The sequence below is a fragment of the Hirundo rustica genome, chromosome 16 (assembly GCF_015227805.2).
Source record: "Hirundo rustica isolate bHirRus1 chromosome 16, bHirRus1.pri.v3, whole genome shotgun sequence".
In the NCBI taxonomy this organism is placed as follows: domain Eukaryota; kingdom Metazoa; phylum Chordata; class Aves; order Passeriformes; family Hirundinidae; genus Hirundo; species Hirundo rustica.
In genome coordinates, this window is record NC_053465.1 from 9,100,987 (window position 1) to 9,116,563 (window position 15,577).

The 15,577-nt window shown below is 47.9% G+C and overlaps 1 protein-coding gene across 2 annotated transcripts in view; it reads left to right on the forward strand.

Moving 5' to 3' along the window:
• Nucleotides 1-12,407, forward strand: part of STK4 (serine/threonine kinase 4) — a 47,905-nt gene extending 35,498 nt beyond the window's left edge. For both annotated transcript variants that reach the window (XM_040080120.2, XM_040080121.2), the window contains one exon: nt 9,345-12,407. In XM_040080120.2, coding sequence (XP_039936054.1) covers nt 9,345-9,503 — 159 coding nt within the window. In that variant the 3' untranslated portion in view covers nt 9,504-12,407. The remainder of the gene's footprint in view (nt 1-9,344) is intronic.
• The last annotated feature ends 3,170 nt before the right edge of the window (nt 12,408-15,577 follow it).

Below are 15,577 nucleotides of genomic sequence, written 5' to 3' on the forward strand. Positions count from 1 at the left end.
GGGTAGGAGCAGCTGTGTGTGCAGGCAGAGGTGCAGAGGGCAGGAGCAGCTGTGTGTGCAGGCAGAGGTGCAGAGGGCAGGAGCAGCTGTGTGTGCAGGCAGAGGTGCAGAGGGCAGGAGCAGCTGTGTGTGCAGGCAGAGGTGCAGAGGGGAGCAGCAGCTGTGTGTGCAGGCAGAGGTGCCCCTGAGCTGGGCAGAAGCAGCTGTGTGTGCAGGCAGAGGTGCAGAGGGCAGGAGCAGCTGTGTGTGCAGGCAGAGGTGTCCCTGAGCTGGGCAGGAGCAGCTGTGTGTGCAGGCAGAGGTGTCCCTGAGCTGGGCAGGAGCAGCTGTGTGTGCAGGCAGAGGTGTCCCTGAGCTGGGCAGGAGCAGCTGTGTGTGCAGGCAGAGGTGCAGAGGGGAGCAGCAGCTGTGTGTGCAGGCAGAGGTGCCCCTGGGCTGGGCAGGAGCAGCTGTGTGTGCAGGCAGAGGTGCCCTTGGGCTGGGCAGGAGCAGCTGTGTGTGCAGGCAGAGGTGCAGAGGGGAGCAGCAGCTGTGTGTGCAGGCAGAGGTGCCCTTGGGCTGGGCAGGAGCAGCTGTGTGTGCAGGCAGAGGTGCAGAGGGCAGGAGCAGCTGTGTGTGCAGGCAGAGGTGCCCTTGGGCTGGGCAGGGGCAGCTGTGTGTGCAGGCAGAGGTGTCCCTGAGCTGGGCAGGAGCAGCTGTGTGTGCAGGCAGAGGTGCAGAGGGTAGGAGCAGCTGTGTGTGCAGGCAGAGGTGCAGAGGGGAGCAGCAGCTGTGTGTGCAGGCAGAGGTGCAGAGGGCAGGAGCAGCTGTGTGTGCAGGCAGAGGTGCAGAGGGCAGGAGCAGCTGTGTGTGCAGGCAGAGGTGCAGAGGGGAGCAGCAGCTGTGTGTGCAGGCAGAGGTGCAGAGGGCAGGAGCAGCTGTGTGTGCAGGCAGAGGTGCAGAGGGGAGCAGCAGCTGTGTGTGCAGGCAGAGGTGCAGAGGGTAGGAGCAGCTGTGTGTGCAGGCAGAGGTGCAGAGGGGAGCAGCAGCTGTGTGTGCAGGCAGAGGTGTCCCTGAGCTGGGCAGGAGCAGCTGTGTGTGCAGGCAGAGGTGCAGAGGGCAGGAGCAGCTGTGTGTGCAGGCAGAGGTGCAGAGGGCAGGAGCAGCTGTGTGTGCAGGCAGAGGTGCAGAGGGGAGCAGCAGCTGTGTGTGCAGGCAGAGGTGCAGAGGGCAGGAGCAGCTGTGTGTGCAGGCAGAGGTGCAGAGGGGAGCAGCAGCTGTGTGTGCAGGCAGAGGTGCAGAGGGTAGGAGCAGCTGTGTGTGCAGGCAGAGGTGCAGAGGGGAGCAGCAGCTGTGTGTGCAGGCAGAGGTGCCCCTGGGCTGGGCAGGAGCAGCTGTGTGTGCAGGCAGAGGTGCAGAGGGGAGCAGCAGCTGTGTGTGCAGGCAGAGGTGCAGAGGGCAGGAGCAGCTGTGTGTGCAGGCAGAGGTGCAGAGGGCAGGAGCAGCTGTGTGTGCAGGCAGAGGTGCAGAGGGCAGGAGCAGCTGTGTGTGCAGGCAGAGGTGCAGAGGGCAGGAGCAGCTGTGTGTGCAGGCAGAGGTGCAGAGGGCAGGAGCAGCTGTGTGTGCAGGCAGAGGTGTCCCTGGGCTGGGCAGGAACAGCTGTGTGTGCAGAGCGTGTGTGTCTCTTCCAGAGCAGCCACAGCAATGGGCTCAGGGTGGGATTGAGAAAGGTCCCTGCTGACCCAGCAGGATCACACACTGGGTGCAGATGCAGCCTGAGGGAAGATGTAGTGGGGCAGTTCTTGCTAGAGAGGAGCAGTGGCCTCAGCAGGCCCTGGTGAGGCTCCAGCAGCGAAGTGAGGAGCTGTGATCCTGTGCCTGCTTGGGAGAAGCCTTGCTGAGGTAGCAGGGTGGAGAGAGAGAGGGGTCCTGGCAGTTGTCATTCCTGCAGAGGCAGTTTCCAGTTCAGACACGATCTTCCCAGTGTGTCTGGCAGGGAGAAGGGTGGCACACATGGAGGGGTAGTACAGGCACTGTGGTCTGGTGTTGTGAGCCTTTGTTTTAATCAGGTACGCAGAGCTACATGGAAAATGAACTGGACTCCTTACTGGCATCATAGCAATAAAGTGCTTTGCTTTCCATAGCTCCACATCTGTGCAAGTGAGATAGATCCCAAACACTTCACTTGAGAGGCCCTGGGTCTCCTCTGGTAGAACTCCCTGTGAAAATGCACTTTTCCAGTTCAGCTGGGGATCAAAAGCTGAGTGTGTGGTAGTGTCCATCTTTTCTTCCACAAAAGTGATGCTTGTGATTGCGCTTAAATATTTAACTGGCTTAAGCTGACTTTGACCTCTAGGTCACCTGATGATGCCATTGAAAGTGTTATTTCTTCATGGAAAGCCATGTGCTGCTCAGGTGAGGTGTCCTGAGAGCAGTCTCCAGATGTGCCCTGAGCACAGCCCCTGTTCTCTGTCTTTGGGCAGTTGTAGCTGCAGTGCTCTTTTGGCTGGTGCTGGATGCTGCAGTCCATGATGCGTTTTGCCAGTACACTGCCTAAATAATTAAGGTGCGTTAAAAGCAGAAGCTTGTGCTGCTGAGACTTATTTTTCAAATCCTCTGAAAGATTAATATCTGTATTTTTAATCTTGCATGAAATCCCACAATGAGTGCATTTCATCCACCGCTTTCATAACAGTGAGAAACTTCACTGACATGCTGATGCTAAAAGGGAGGAAAATCAAGATAATTAGTGCTTGTGTAGGCACAAGGGCTTGTTCTGATTTACTGCAGCCCCTCTGTAGCGTGGCTGCTTGACAGATCTGTGAAGTTCTGGGGACCTGATGGATGAGGAAGAATGGTCAGAAAGTGCCAATAGATCCTTGTGTCCTTTGCATTTGACAACTTAAAGTGAATAAATAGTTAATGCCTGCTCATACATTACATCAAGGCTTCCTTGTGCTGGAAACGTAAACGAGAACAAGGCACTTAATTTTTAGAGCAGTGATTGAAAGTATGCCAAGTGGTATTGAGGCAGCATTTCAGGAAAAATGCTATGAGAAAAAATGGCATGCTGTTCCAACACCAATTTATATCACCATCCTCAAGATCTAAAGTCTGGAGCACTGCTTAGCGTGAGAAATTACCTTCTACATTTAATTTTGGCCAGAGAAATTGAAGACTCTTTTTTTTCTGGTTTAAAAAAAAAAAAGTGCGTAGTACTTTTGAGTAATCTGCGTCCTCAGAGTATATTTGATATGAGCATTTAATGGCTAGCTTGTTTAACCAGTCTTTCGAGTTACAGAACGCTAATTCCAGGATAATCTCAGCTCTTGCACTTGTCAGAGCTCACATTCCTGGGTCCCTGAGCTCTGACACCCTTCCCTGGCTCGTGGTGTCTGTAGCACCACTGCAGTCCTGCAGGGTGGGTGCTGCAAACAGCCACAGCGAGTGGCATCCCATGGGAGAGCTCCTCCCAGAAATAAAACTCTCTTTGAGGAGGTGATAGGAGAAAAGTGCAGGAGTTGAGGTGGTTGCACATCAGACTGATCTGCGGCGTTCTGGAGGAGGAAGTGTGTGTGCCCTTGGTTTTATCAGCAGGGAGGCATCTTGATAGCCAAGGTGAAGTGAAGCAAGAGTTTAATTACTCTCTTCTGTGAAGAGCCTCCCTTCCTAAAGGACACCTGAATATTTAATTGAACTTGGAGGAATTGTTTTATACTTGTCTCTGATGTGTAGCCACTTCTGATCATCAGCAGCCTCCCCTGAGGGGCTTCCACACAATTGTAGTCCCAGTTGGTTGTCCTGGGTTTGTTTTTCCAAAGCAGCTTGCTGCTGCTGTTATTACCGTGGTAATTCTTGTCGTTATCTCTAACAGCAAATTCCTATTTGGCATTTAATGTTTAGCATGGCTTGGGTAACCTGGTTTGGGTAAAACCCCTTCTCAAGCCACGTTTGGAGTTTGCCTGTCTAAACACACACGCAGAGTGATGGGCTGTGCTCCCTGCTGGTGGGATTGATGAGTTCTATGGGGGGCTTTGATCACTGAGTATGCAGTCAGGAGCCGTTAGATTGCAGCATGAAATTAGGCTTTAAAGGAAGCTATAACAATAAAAGCTGTGCTAAATAGACAATTAATTTGTTTTTCCTTAGCTCCCATCTAGCTCGTATCTTTTCTACTAAGAATTTATTTCCCTGTGTAGCGTGGGAAGCTGCAATTTTATTACTTCTGTATTTTAGTCTTCAAACTCCCACTGCCCCTTATGAAGTGATAATTGCCAAAGCCAGTTTTTCTAAAGGCTATATAAAACTTAAAAGTTTGACATCAAGTTATGTTGAGTAGTAAATGCCACCTGGAATATCTGGGTGAAAGGAAGGCAGAGCGATTGCTGCAGCTGGGTATTTTCTTTCTAAGAAGCCACAAGCTCTTGGTAAAAGTGGGAGGATATTCAGAAAACACCCTGAGCATGTGGAAGACAAGTGCTCAAACTTCCAGGAACTATGGTAGAGGGATATGTCTAGAGGGCTAAGGAAGAAGAGAACAACTTCCAAATTTTATTTGTAGGATTGGTTGTAGTACCAAGGCTTGAAAATATTCTCCTTCTGAAAAATTGTTCGAACGCTTTCAAGGGGAGGAAAGTAACTTCATCTTGCTAGTGTCATACATATTCCAGTTTTGTTCCAGAAGTCAGGGTCCATCTGCACGTTTGAAAAGTGATGGTAGAAAAGCTGCATCCCCGCCCAGGGGATGGAGGGTTCCTGTTTGGCACAAGCCTCAGGACTTCAAAAGACAGGATTTAAAAGCAAAGCCCAGGTAGCTTGAAACGTTGCAGGCATGCAGAGAAAAGGCTTTGTGCTAAATGCAGGGATCAAATTCAGTGTCAGTGAGTAAAAATAAAGCTTCAGGAGGAACAAGGAACACTTGCCCCAAGATAACATTTCTTGATTCCTGTGCAGTCAGTGAGCTAGAGCTTGGCCAGAACTCTTTGTTGGGGGATAAATGTGTGAAAGCTGCTGGGAAACAGCTTTTTTCTATTTGATGCTCGTAATTCACGCAGCAAGGAGATTTGGCTGGCGGTGGTTTTGCTAGAGGAGCAAATAAGAATGGTGGCTGAAGTGGCTCAGGGGTTACTGGATGACAATATTTATGTCAGTAGAGCAGGCTGGTCTGGGCAATGGTGACCTTGTGCTGCTGCTGAGGGACCAGAGAAGTTGCCAAGTCCCAGACTGGTCAAGGTGCAGACATTGCTGTAGGCAAACCAGCCCAGGTGCTCCTCGGTGTGAGGGCTGGGGGTACCAAGAGGACTGTGATAAATTATTTGCATCAGCTTCTAATTCAAGAAGTTTTCCCATTTGGGGATTTTGTTTGGTTTTCCTGGGGTCAGGGCAGAGGCTGAGTTAATTCTCCGGGCTTTGTGTTGTTTTACAACAGATTTTTCTTTTTGCTTTGTGTGAAACAGAAATCTGGCATGGGCTGTTTAAAAATACCATGGCAGGGTTTGGGGCTGAGTCCTGCTTAGGACACAACAGCAGAGGTATAAAGTTCAGACCATGGTGCCCTTGAATACCAAACCTGTGGCTGTGTCTGCAGAAAGCTTATATTTATTCTCCTTTTGCTGCTTAGGTTCATTTACATTCAGTAGAATATGTTGCTGTGACACTTTACCTGACTGTAAGAAATGCAAGTGGGGTGGTTTTCCCCCCCCCTGTTTTTCAAATGCTGATTTGAAAGAACTGCAACTCAGAAGCAGTTTGCTGAGTTGAACATTATTCAGTGGGGTAGTTGTCTGCAAATCTGTCAGAAACACTGACAAAGGAATGTCATGAATATCTTACAAATCTTCTCCTTGAGGGAGAAATTGTATTTCAAATGATTTGCTCCTGATTTGTCCGTCACTGGTGCGTAGGTGTGGAAAGGCTGTAGGTTATGTCCTTCCAAAGGACATAATTATGTATGTCCTTCTGAATTACACAGTAGAAGTCATCAGCATATTAACACACATTGCTGTCAGTGGTGTCTGAAGAAAACAAACAGCATCCAACAGCTGTGGGCTTGAGGCTTTCAGATGAGCACCTCCACCTCTGACCTTTGTCTTCAGTTGGGCATTTTGACAGAGTTAAGATCGTTCTCAAAGCCTCAAGTAAAAATACAACTGCTAATCAAATAGTTAAAAATTAGCTTTTTCAACATAGAAGCTTGCTGGAAGAATTTCACTGTGCTGCCTCCTCATCATTTTGATAGATTTGTTTGGCCAACCTTAGAACAAGTATTTTTTTATCCGGCTTTACATTTGAAATGAGATTCGTTCCTTTAAAAGTTTCTCTTAGGTACTTGATCAGCATGGACAAAAATAGATAGCTTTTACAGACACAGTTGGACTTCTTAGAGCAGAGGAATTGCTGAGGAGTGAGGACAGGGATGGGACTGAGCCCGTGGCTAAAACCAGCTCTAATTGCAGCTGCTCAGCGCTGAGACTTTACCCCGAGCAATCGTCTGTCATGAGATGCTGTCCTTGTCCTTCTTGTCTTATTTTGCTCCTGGCGTTTCTCTAAGAGAATAATGTCAGTGTCCCAGAGGTGCAGAAACAGATATGCTGGAGTCTAAAACTTCATTTCTGGGAGAAAGCCTGTCTGTGGCATTGCCTTACAGTGAAATGCCAGGCAGCAAAGTGAAATGGAGGCCATCACATTTTGAACAGTTGGTTGGTATTTTTCCTTCTAAAGATGTGTGTGTGTGAGTGGAAGGACAGGCTGGGTGTTTGCCCAGGCCAGGTGCCTGGGCTCTCATTACCCACTGGGGGCCTGTCAGTCTCCCATCAGCTCCTCTGGGCTGAGCAGTCACCTCCTGAACCTTCCACCAGTGCTGCACTTTGGCTTGTCTGCCTCCTCCAGGAGTAGCGTGGCATTCACAGACAGTGTGCCGTTATTCCAGACGGAAACACTGTGAATGGTTCATCCTCGCTGGCACAGCACTGCACGCAGGATGTTCCTGTGCTCCCAGGATCCTGGGCCATATGGGACTTGCCTCCCTTCCTTCTCCCACCATCCCCGTGGTGTTTAAGCCGTGATGAGGCTCTGCAAGCAGCTCTTTGCTCTGCGTCGTGCAGGTAACCCACTTCCAGTTGGTTCATCTTAATATAAACCTGTGGGCTTTGCCCACTCCAGACTTAGCTGTGCTCCAGCATCTTCCACGCTGCTCAGCCATCTGTCCTGACACACACAGTCCCAGGAGCTGTCAAAGCTGTTGTTCCCTTGGCAAGCAGCTCTTACTCTTTGCAGGGAGACTCTGTGTCCGTGTCCATGAAGGATGTCCCCTGATGCTCCATCCCCTTCAAGGACAGCAGTAGGGCAGCGTGTTGCTGCCGCGTGTTCTGGAGAGCCCGTCGCTGCACATCTGCTCTGCCAGCTCAGGCACTTTGTTCCTGCCTCTGAGCAGCACCCAGGCACTTGAGGAGGATGGCAGGGAAGGCTCAAAGGGCATCCCTGGAAGGCTGCAGCCCTAGGGCAATTTCTCACATCTAATAGTTGGCTGAAGCCTTGAGCAAGGAGTTTTAGATTTGTTCCAATACTCTCTTTAAGGAGTCTGGCACTGGGAGAGCTGTAGCTGCTTAGTATATGTATTCAGTGCTTGTATTAATATTTTCTTCTCTTTTGAATTTTTATTTGACTTTTCAATTCCCTAGACTGTGAGGAAGTGGAATATTGAGTAATTACCTGCTCCTTAATAAATTAGTGTGAAAAGGCAACTGGTGCCATGCATCAACTTAAACTGCTGCCTGTTAAAAGTTGCATTAATGTGTATAAATAATACATATCTTTGTGGAGGAAGTGCTTTGTCTTTCTAATGAACAGTTGCCTGATTGGAAAGGCTGAAAGACTTTATAGCCTGGGCAGAAGGGTTGTTTTATATGTGCCTGGATTATTAAAATGGATTTGTGATCTTGAAACAGCAACTAGGAAGGATCTTGTTTAGCAGAGTATGTTAAAGAACTTCAAAAGACATTGTGAGAAATCTGGTCACAGGTGACTTTGTGATATATAGGGACTGGTATCTCTTCCACCTCAGGAAAAGGCATCAGGAGTTCCATATCTTAGTTTTAAGGAGTCATGCAAACTGCCATTAAACATTTGTTGCCTTATAGTAGGCAGCAAACATTTCACTCCCTGTTTTGGTTCAGAAACGGCTTGAAGAATAACCATGACGGCTGACTAATTAACAGCTAAACTAGGACAGCCCCACTTGCATGAAAATAAAGAGAAGTCACTTAATTATGACATTTGTTGAAAGAAAAAAAAAAAAAAAAAAGTTGACAGTTCTTTGTGCACAAGAAAAAACCCAAACTATTTTGCATATTCTTAGCATCCACAGCAGGTGCTTACTGCTAGCAGGTGCTGCACAGTCATTTCTGTCCTGCTGGAGTGCCTGTAAAACAATCTCTCCTGTGGTCACTTGGTCTTGGATGGGGAAAGGACTGGTGCTTAAGTAAACGTTTGAAGCGCTTCCAGCGTCCATATTTTTAACATGATACTAAAATCCTGTCTGTTCCACCAGTTATAATATTACAGCATTACATAAAGGCTGTAGCTGTGGACATTCTAGACTGTCCCAGGCCACACTTGGCACCTGTAATAACAGAGCAAAACTTTCCTGTGCCAGTTCTGAGCAGATTGGCACAGACAAGGCAGCCAGTTAAACAGAGGTCAGGCACAGAGAGAATTCAGAGGGAGCTTGTCCAGATGAGCCTGACATCTTCACATGTACAGGAAAATACAAATTGTACTTGCATATTTCATCAGTACAAGGCTGACCCAAAGTGGCCTGGTGCGTGTTTGTGCTCTGGGATTCCTGGTGTGGCAGTGTCTGAATTCCTCACCATGACTGAGATTCAGTCTGATTGGACATAATTGCCTTTTTTTTTTTTTTTTTCACATGCAGTTTTTGTCAGTGATATGATTCTCTTCCTGTTCCCTATGTCTCCTTTTTTCATTTAGCATAAGGAGGTTTAGTTACAAGGAAAGGGAAGGAGGAGAGAACTTTGCATTCCTCCCATCTCAGTGCAGCATTTCTGTCCTTAGCCTGCAAAACAAAGCATTAGAAAAGCAACTCCGTGGGGAAAGCATTTCACTGGTAGGTTGCGTGCTCACACTGCTGGTAACCAGAGCGTGTAATACACCTGTGAAATGAGCAGAAGCAGTATCTGAGGCTCACACCACTCTCCCTGAGAGCAGCAGCCTGGAGCAGGGCTCTCAGTGTCTTTCCCTGCTGGAAGATGCGCCGTGGCCGTCAGAGGAGCAGCAGGATCCCTGCAGGTGTGTGGGTGGTGGCTGCACTGATGCCAGTGTCTGTTCCTCTTTTGTCTCCCTGCTAGCTGAAGACTTGGAGCGTGGAAGAGCTTCAGAAGAGGCTCTCTGCCCTGGACCCCATGATGGAGCAGGAGATCGAGGAGATTCACCAGAAGTACCAGTCCAAGCGGCAGCCGATCCTCGACGCCATCGAAGCCAAGAAGCGGCGGCAGCAGAACTTCTGAGCCATGGGTAGAACGTTCTTCCATCCTCAAACAATCAGCCCCTTGCTTTTATGACTACTGAACAGATTGATTTCTATTGAAATATGCTAGCAAAATAGAGGGCAATACTTCTGCTCGTTTATTTTTCCATAGCACCTTTGTGAACTCAGGAATGCCATTTCGTGGAAAATCCTGATTGTATGTTTTAATGTTAGACATATATTTAAAACATTATCCCAAAAGAGTTCTGTTACTGGTTTTGGGAGGATTGTTTTTAAACCAGAGGAACCAGATAGAAATAGGCTAATGAAAGTTGGCTCACTCTCTTTTCAACGGAACTTTCAGGAGTCCGTTTTGGTTTAAGTTAATACAGATTGTTGTCTGTAACAGCTGATTCTTTTGTGGGTTTTTTTGTTCTTGTTTCCCTTCATGAATGCACAGACTCAATTTCAAGCTGTTAACTGTTTCTGCTGTTAAGGTACTGATAAGTTTTAGGTCACTGAAGAGAGCAGGTGAGAACATGTACAATCCGTTCCAGCCTTTCGAAAGAAACTTAAATCTCAGTTTTTAAAAAGCCTGTAATAAGCCCCATGCCTTACACTGTGTGCTTTAAGCAAGTGTGATTTCTTCAAGACCTCAGTTTTGTCCTCGTTTTGTGTACTTCATGAATTTATACGAGTAGATAAAGCATGTTGTGCCTCCATAAGAAATTACATTCTGTAATTTAAAATCCACGCCCACTTAAAACCAAAAGCCAGTCAGTGATCTGCTACCCCTTTGTCTGTCTGTTTGGAAATGTCCTTCCAGGAGACCCTGCTGAGAATGGAGTGCTGGGAAAAAAAAACGGTGTTTGAATGGGTGGAAGTTGTGTGAACCTCTCTCAGGAATTAGGTACTTCAGCTGTGTCTAAGAAGACTTAAAAATCTCCACAGCTTGTGAAATATTTTATAGGCTTTATTTCAAATTTACATCTTTGGATGCTTGAATAAAAACTTGATTTCACAATCCTTCACATTTCTGCAAGGTTTAGCACATCAGGAGAGTCAAACAAAGTAAAGACTGTTGAATTAACAAAGATGTGCATTTATGGTGGTGAAGCAAAGGCGGAGTTGATCTGGATGAGAAGACAATTACCAATGTCCTGCTGGAAGAGGTTCAGCCTCTTCCAGTTCCTCTGGATGCTCTTGTGTTGTTTTTTTTAATTTCCCTGCCATCCCAGCCCAGCATAGCTCAATCAGCCGCAATGCCCCAAGCACGTACAATCGCAGTGAGGACGGTGCAATCAGCTCACATCAGTGGAGAGCAGCACAAAGCCGGTTTGCAGGGCAGAGACTGAGCGCTGCCTCTGCCCCCTGGGCTCTAACAGCACAGCTGTGTGGTTTTAGGTGTTCCTAGCATATGATGGAATGTTTGGGCAGAGCAAGTGTTTCTGCCAATATTCTTTTATTTTGCTCTGATAGAGGGAACGGTTTCCACGTCGTGCTTCTGAGCTAGGCCTTGGTACATCACCTAGCTGATTAAACAGCAGTGTCTCCTGAATCAAGTGCTGCTACAGAGGTGATGTGTTTGTTTCATGTTTCTGTAGGCTCTTGGCTGCTGCTCACAGTTCTGCTCCACAGCTGTGAAAGGAACCAAGCCATTCTTACCCTCCGCAGGGCTCGTCGCATGGGTTTGTCTGTTTGGTGATGCGGTGGGATCGCAGCTGTCCCTAAGGAAAGGGGAGGCAGTGAGCAGGGTGTGCAGGGGGCTGCAGGAGGAGTACATCCTGGGACAGCCAGCAGTGTGACAGCCTCAGGTCCTGGGGAGCATCGGGGCTCGATCCGTGCTCCTCTGAGCCTGTGCAATAGGCTTTGCCCTATGTGATGAGCGATTCCCACGAGCATCCTTTGCATCAAAGAAACTCCTCCAGATTAGCAGGGAGCTCTCTGGCCAGTGTTGGACCTTGTGTAAGTCATTTGGATGGATGTGGCCCAGCACCTCTGGCGTGACAAGCAGATCTGTGCCGTGGTAAATTGTGCACTGCTTGTGTGGCCTGGGTTAAGCCTGTTCTGCTGGAAGGATTTTTTTCTTCTGCACTGTATAGATAACTCTGTAGAGATCAGAGGGCATTAGAAACCCCAGCTTTTAGGTGAAACACCACGGGGTGGTGTCTATTTACAGAATATGCAACCTGTGACTGCTGTAACTGAATGTAAGCACTCTTGAAATACTCTGCTTTGCTGACGTGATTGTCTTAAAATGTAGCAAACGAACCAAAATAACTAAAACTGGTCCAATGGCTTAACTGTCTTGGAACCTTTCCTAAGTGCTTGCAGTGGGTGAGACTTTATGATGTTTCTTGCACTTGGAGCTGTAGTGCAGAGGAATTATTTTTCCCTTCACAGGTTTTCAGTTTGTTGGAGAAAATACTTCCCTTTTTGGTCCCTTTGTAGAACGTCTGGGAGCAAAGTACCTGTTCATTTCTCCAAAATCCTCCAAGCTATGAACAAGGCTGGTACCATAAGGGAAGGATGTTTTGACAAAGTTCTAAGCAAAAAACTTGCTTAATTGTGAAGCTGCATTCATGTGCTCCTTGGGTCCATCTGCACTGTGGAAAGGGTTCTGGACAAGCCATTCTCCTTGCTTCTAAAACCCAGAGATACTGATGGTGTCAGTCATGTGAGACTTACAAATGTGAAGTTTGTAGCTTTAACTCTTTTTGTAACAAAGAAATTAGCAACACTGGCATAAACTGCTGACTTGAAATGCTGTTTTGTAAGATCTGGCTGTTTGTATATAATAGTGTTGGGTCTTTAGTTTGTATATGTATGAAACAGTAACTTTTATTGCATTCCTCTCAGTTTGATACAGGAGATTTTGTTTGATCTTTCTGAAATATCTTGCCTTATTTGTTCAAAGGGGCAAATAAACTGTCCCTCCCTGAAAGCATCAGTGTCGTGACTCGTATTTATGCATTACAATACTTTGGGGTGTTATTGTTTACCAGGACAAATTTTAGTGTTATTGTTTACCAGGACAAATTTTAATGTGATGCACCTCTAGTCAGCCAATGTTATGCAATGTTCTGGAGGAGAGTACAAGCTTTCAGGAGCACAGGCAGTGAACATGTCAGACACACATTTTAAAACGTTACTAATTCTGCAGCTCGGGGTGAGATTGCTTGAGCAGAGAGGCAACTCCATGTGCTGGCAGCTTTGTGGGGTTCAGGAGGTGATGCTCAGGCAGTTCCAACAGGAAGGGAGCAGCCCTGCCTGCAGCTCCAGCCATGCAGGAGGGATGTTTTCCCCACGGGGTGCTTCGGCAGACGGGGATGCTGAGCTCTGCTGTCGATCCTTGCTGTCTCTGCAGCAGCTTTCCTGAGCCTGCAGGCAGATTTGGGGCTAGGTACGTATCAATTTATCCACCTTCCTACACAACAGGTGAGGCTAGAGGCTCACTCCTAATTCTGGCTCACTTGCTGCACTTTGAGCTTTCTAGCTCAGAAAAAGATGAGGCTGACAGCAAGTGGGTGCTGCCTTCCAATGGTGAACTGTTGGCTTCGATGTGGTTTCCCTGAGCAGTTACTAAATCTGTCCTGGAGGGATGACTAACTGGAGCTGAGACAGGATTCATTCAGGAGTCAGCTTTGGTTAGCAATTCCGGAAGAAACAAAATAGATCTGAGCTTTTAAATGTTGGGAAGGAGCTTGGAAATCAAAGGGAAGGAGGCTGCCGGCTTTTCTGGTAACTGGGGAAGCCTGGAGCTCTCACGTGTTCTCAGCGACGTTACCAGGATATTGTGGAGCCCCAGAACAAAGGGAGGGAGGGTTGTGCAGCCGTACCAGGGGAGTGTTTGTGTGCACTCCCTCCGTGCTGGCAGCGCTGCACCTGCTGCACAAACTTCTGCATGTGGCTAACAAACCCAGCAGCGGGTCCCCACATGCTGGGAATGACGCTGAGCTTTGGTTTCTCCCCCATATGGGGAAGTGTCAGCTCTCCACTAAGCACACAGCACCAGCAGTTTTTAATAATTATTAGCATTAAGGTACAGGAGCTGCTGTGCCAGTGTCCTTTTTGCCCAGCTACTCATTTCCTACACCCTCATTCTGTACCATTTCCTGCTGTCCACAGGCCAGGAGAGCCTGAGCTTGGATAAATGCTTTGAGTGTTGGCTGACAGCCCTGCCTCGAGAGTTGACAATTTTTCATTTTACTAATCATTTTGGCAAAATTTTGAAGAGTCAAACCAGGAAATACCCATCAGCTCTTTCCAGACTGAAAGTTAATTGCTCTTTAATTTAAGAGCCCAGGAAGAAAGCCAATGTGCTTAAAAACTTTAAAACAATTCAATTCCATCTACAAAGGACCGTTCTGCTCCCCTCTAGGCTGTTGCTGTCTAAATCAATACAGTGCTGGGCGTGGAGGGAGCCCAGAGTCCCTGAGTCCCATCCTGAGTGGTCACAGCAGCCTCTTGCCGACCTCTCTGTGCACAGCCAGCAGACAGCTGAGCTGTGGGGTGCATTTTCCTCAGCCCAAGGGGCTCACAAGCTCTGGACCATCATTCCTTCACTACAGGGAGCATGGTCTTCAAAGAAATGTGGGGCAGTTTTTCCCACCCTGCTGCTCTCACCAGACTCGAGGTCTGGATGTGAGCATGCATTGCTGGTGCTGTGCCTCCCCGCATGCCTGGCCTGTGGTTTTTATTCCCTGAAATGGTGTGACCTGTCTAGACACATTTGGTTAATTTAATTCCATGCCTTCGAGGCTGCTCATTTGGCTTTCTCAGATGGTTAGAATAGAAATCTTGATTTTGTGTTTTTCCTACAATAATTTAGCAGCTTGGGTTCAGTTAAAGGCTAAAGTGAACCCATAAGTATATGCAGACCTCAGGGCTGGCCCACTACAAGGCAAAAGTTGTTCAGCATTATTTTGTTAAAAAAAAAGAAGAAAAATGGAATTACTGCACTGTTTGTCTTTACTGATCTCCATACATAGTGCAGCAAATAGAAGTAACACTGATTCAACATGTCAAGCAGTGTGCTCAAGCAATGGGATCTCATTTTTGCTGAGGCCAGCAGGGTTGTAGGAATCCAGAGAGATCCCAGAAACACTACTAGTGAGGAGTCTTTCCTTCCTACAGATGAAGCCCGTTAAAATCTGGTTTTCTGATTACCAGTCAAGTGCACAGACCATTCTCAGGGTAGTCAAGGATCTGAAAGTTGGCAAAGGACAAGAAGTTTTAAACAAAGGTAATGAAGTTTACTTTGTCTCTTTGAGCAGAGTTGTCTAATTCTCAGCTGTATTAAATAGCTTAATTAGGTCACTCCTTAATCACCATTCCCTGGAGGCAGGAGAGTCATGCTTTAGTCAATCATTTGGTGAATGTGGAAAGCAGCTTTGCAGGAATAACCTGATAAAGTGTGTAATTGATTTACCCACTGTATCAGATGAAAATGCAGCCACTCAGGAGAACTGATTAGGGATTAGCACAAGAACATGAGTTTCCTACTTGCCTTAGAATAGTAAGTCAGGCCCGTCCTTGCAGCCCGGTGCTGCACAGCCGTGTCGCACTGGGGAGCGTGGGCTGTGCTCACCCACTCTGCTGCTGGGCACCTTCCTGCACCCAGCTCTTCCCTGCTCTGCACAGCTCCAGCTCTGCCAGATCTGCCTGCACAGCAGTGGGAGGATTCTCCTAGTGCACTTGCTCAGAGCCATACAAATCCTAATGTCTTCACAGAGAGCAGGAGGCTAAAAAAAGAAAACATCCTCCGTGGCTTTCCCGAACCCCAGCTTGGAGCTCTCGTGCTCCAGCCCCCTCTGATGTGCCTTTGCCGTGGGGCAGAGGGGCTCACAGCACATCCTGCCTTGCTAATAGCCCCCAAGGTGGGGGAGGTTTTGCCTTGGAACGATTAGCAGCATGTGCATTTTTCATTTTTTTAATGGGAAAGCAGCGCTAAGTCGTGCCCTCCCCAGCCAGCCCCTGCAGAGCAGCAGCCTAGAGACACCCCCTCATTCCAGAGCCTCAGAGAGGCCACACACAGCATCAGGATTTCCTCCTTCCCAGCTGTGATGCCTGGCTCCCTGAGAGGCTTTTCCCAGAGCCCACCAGCTCCAACCC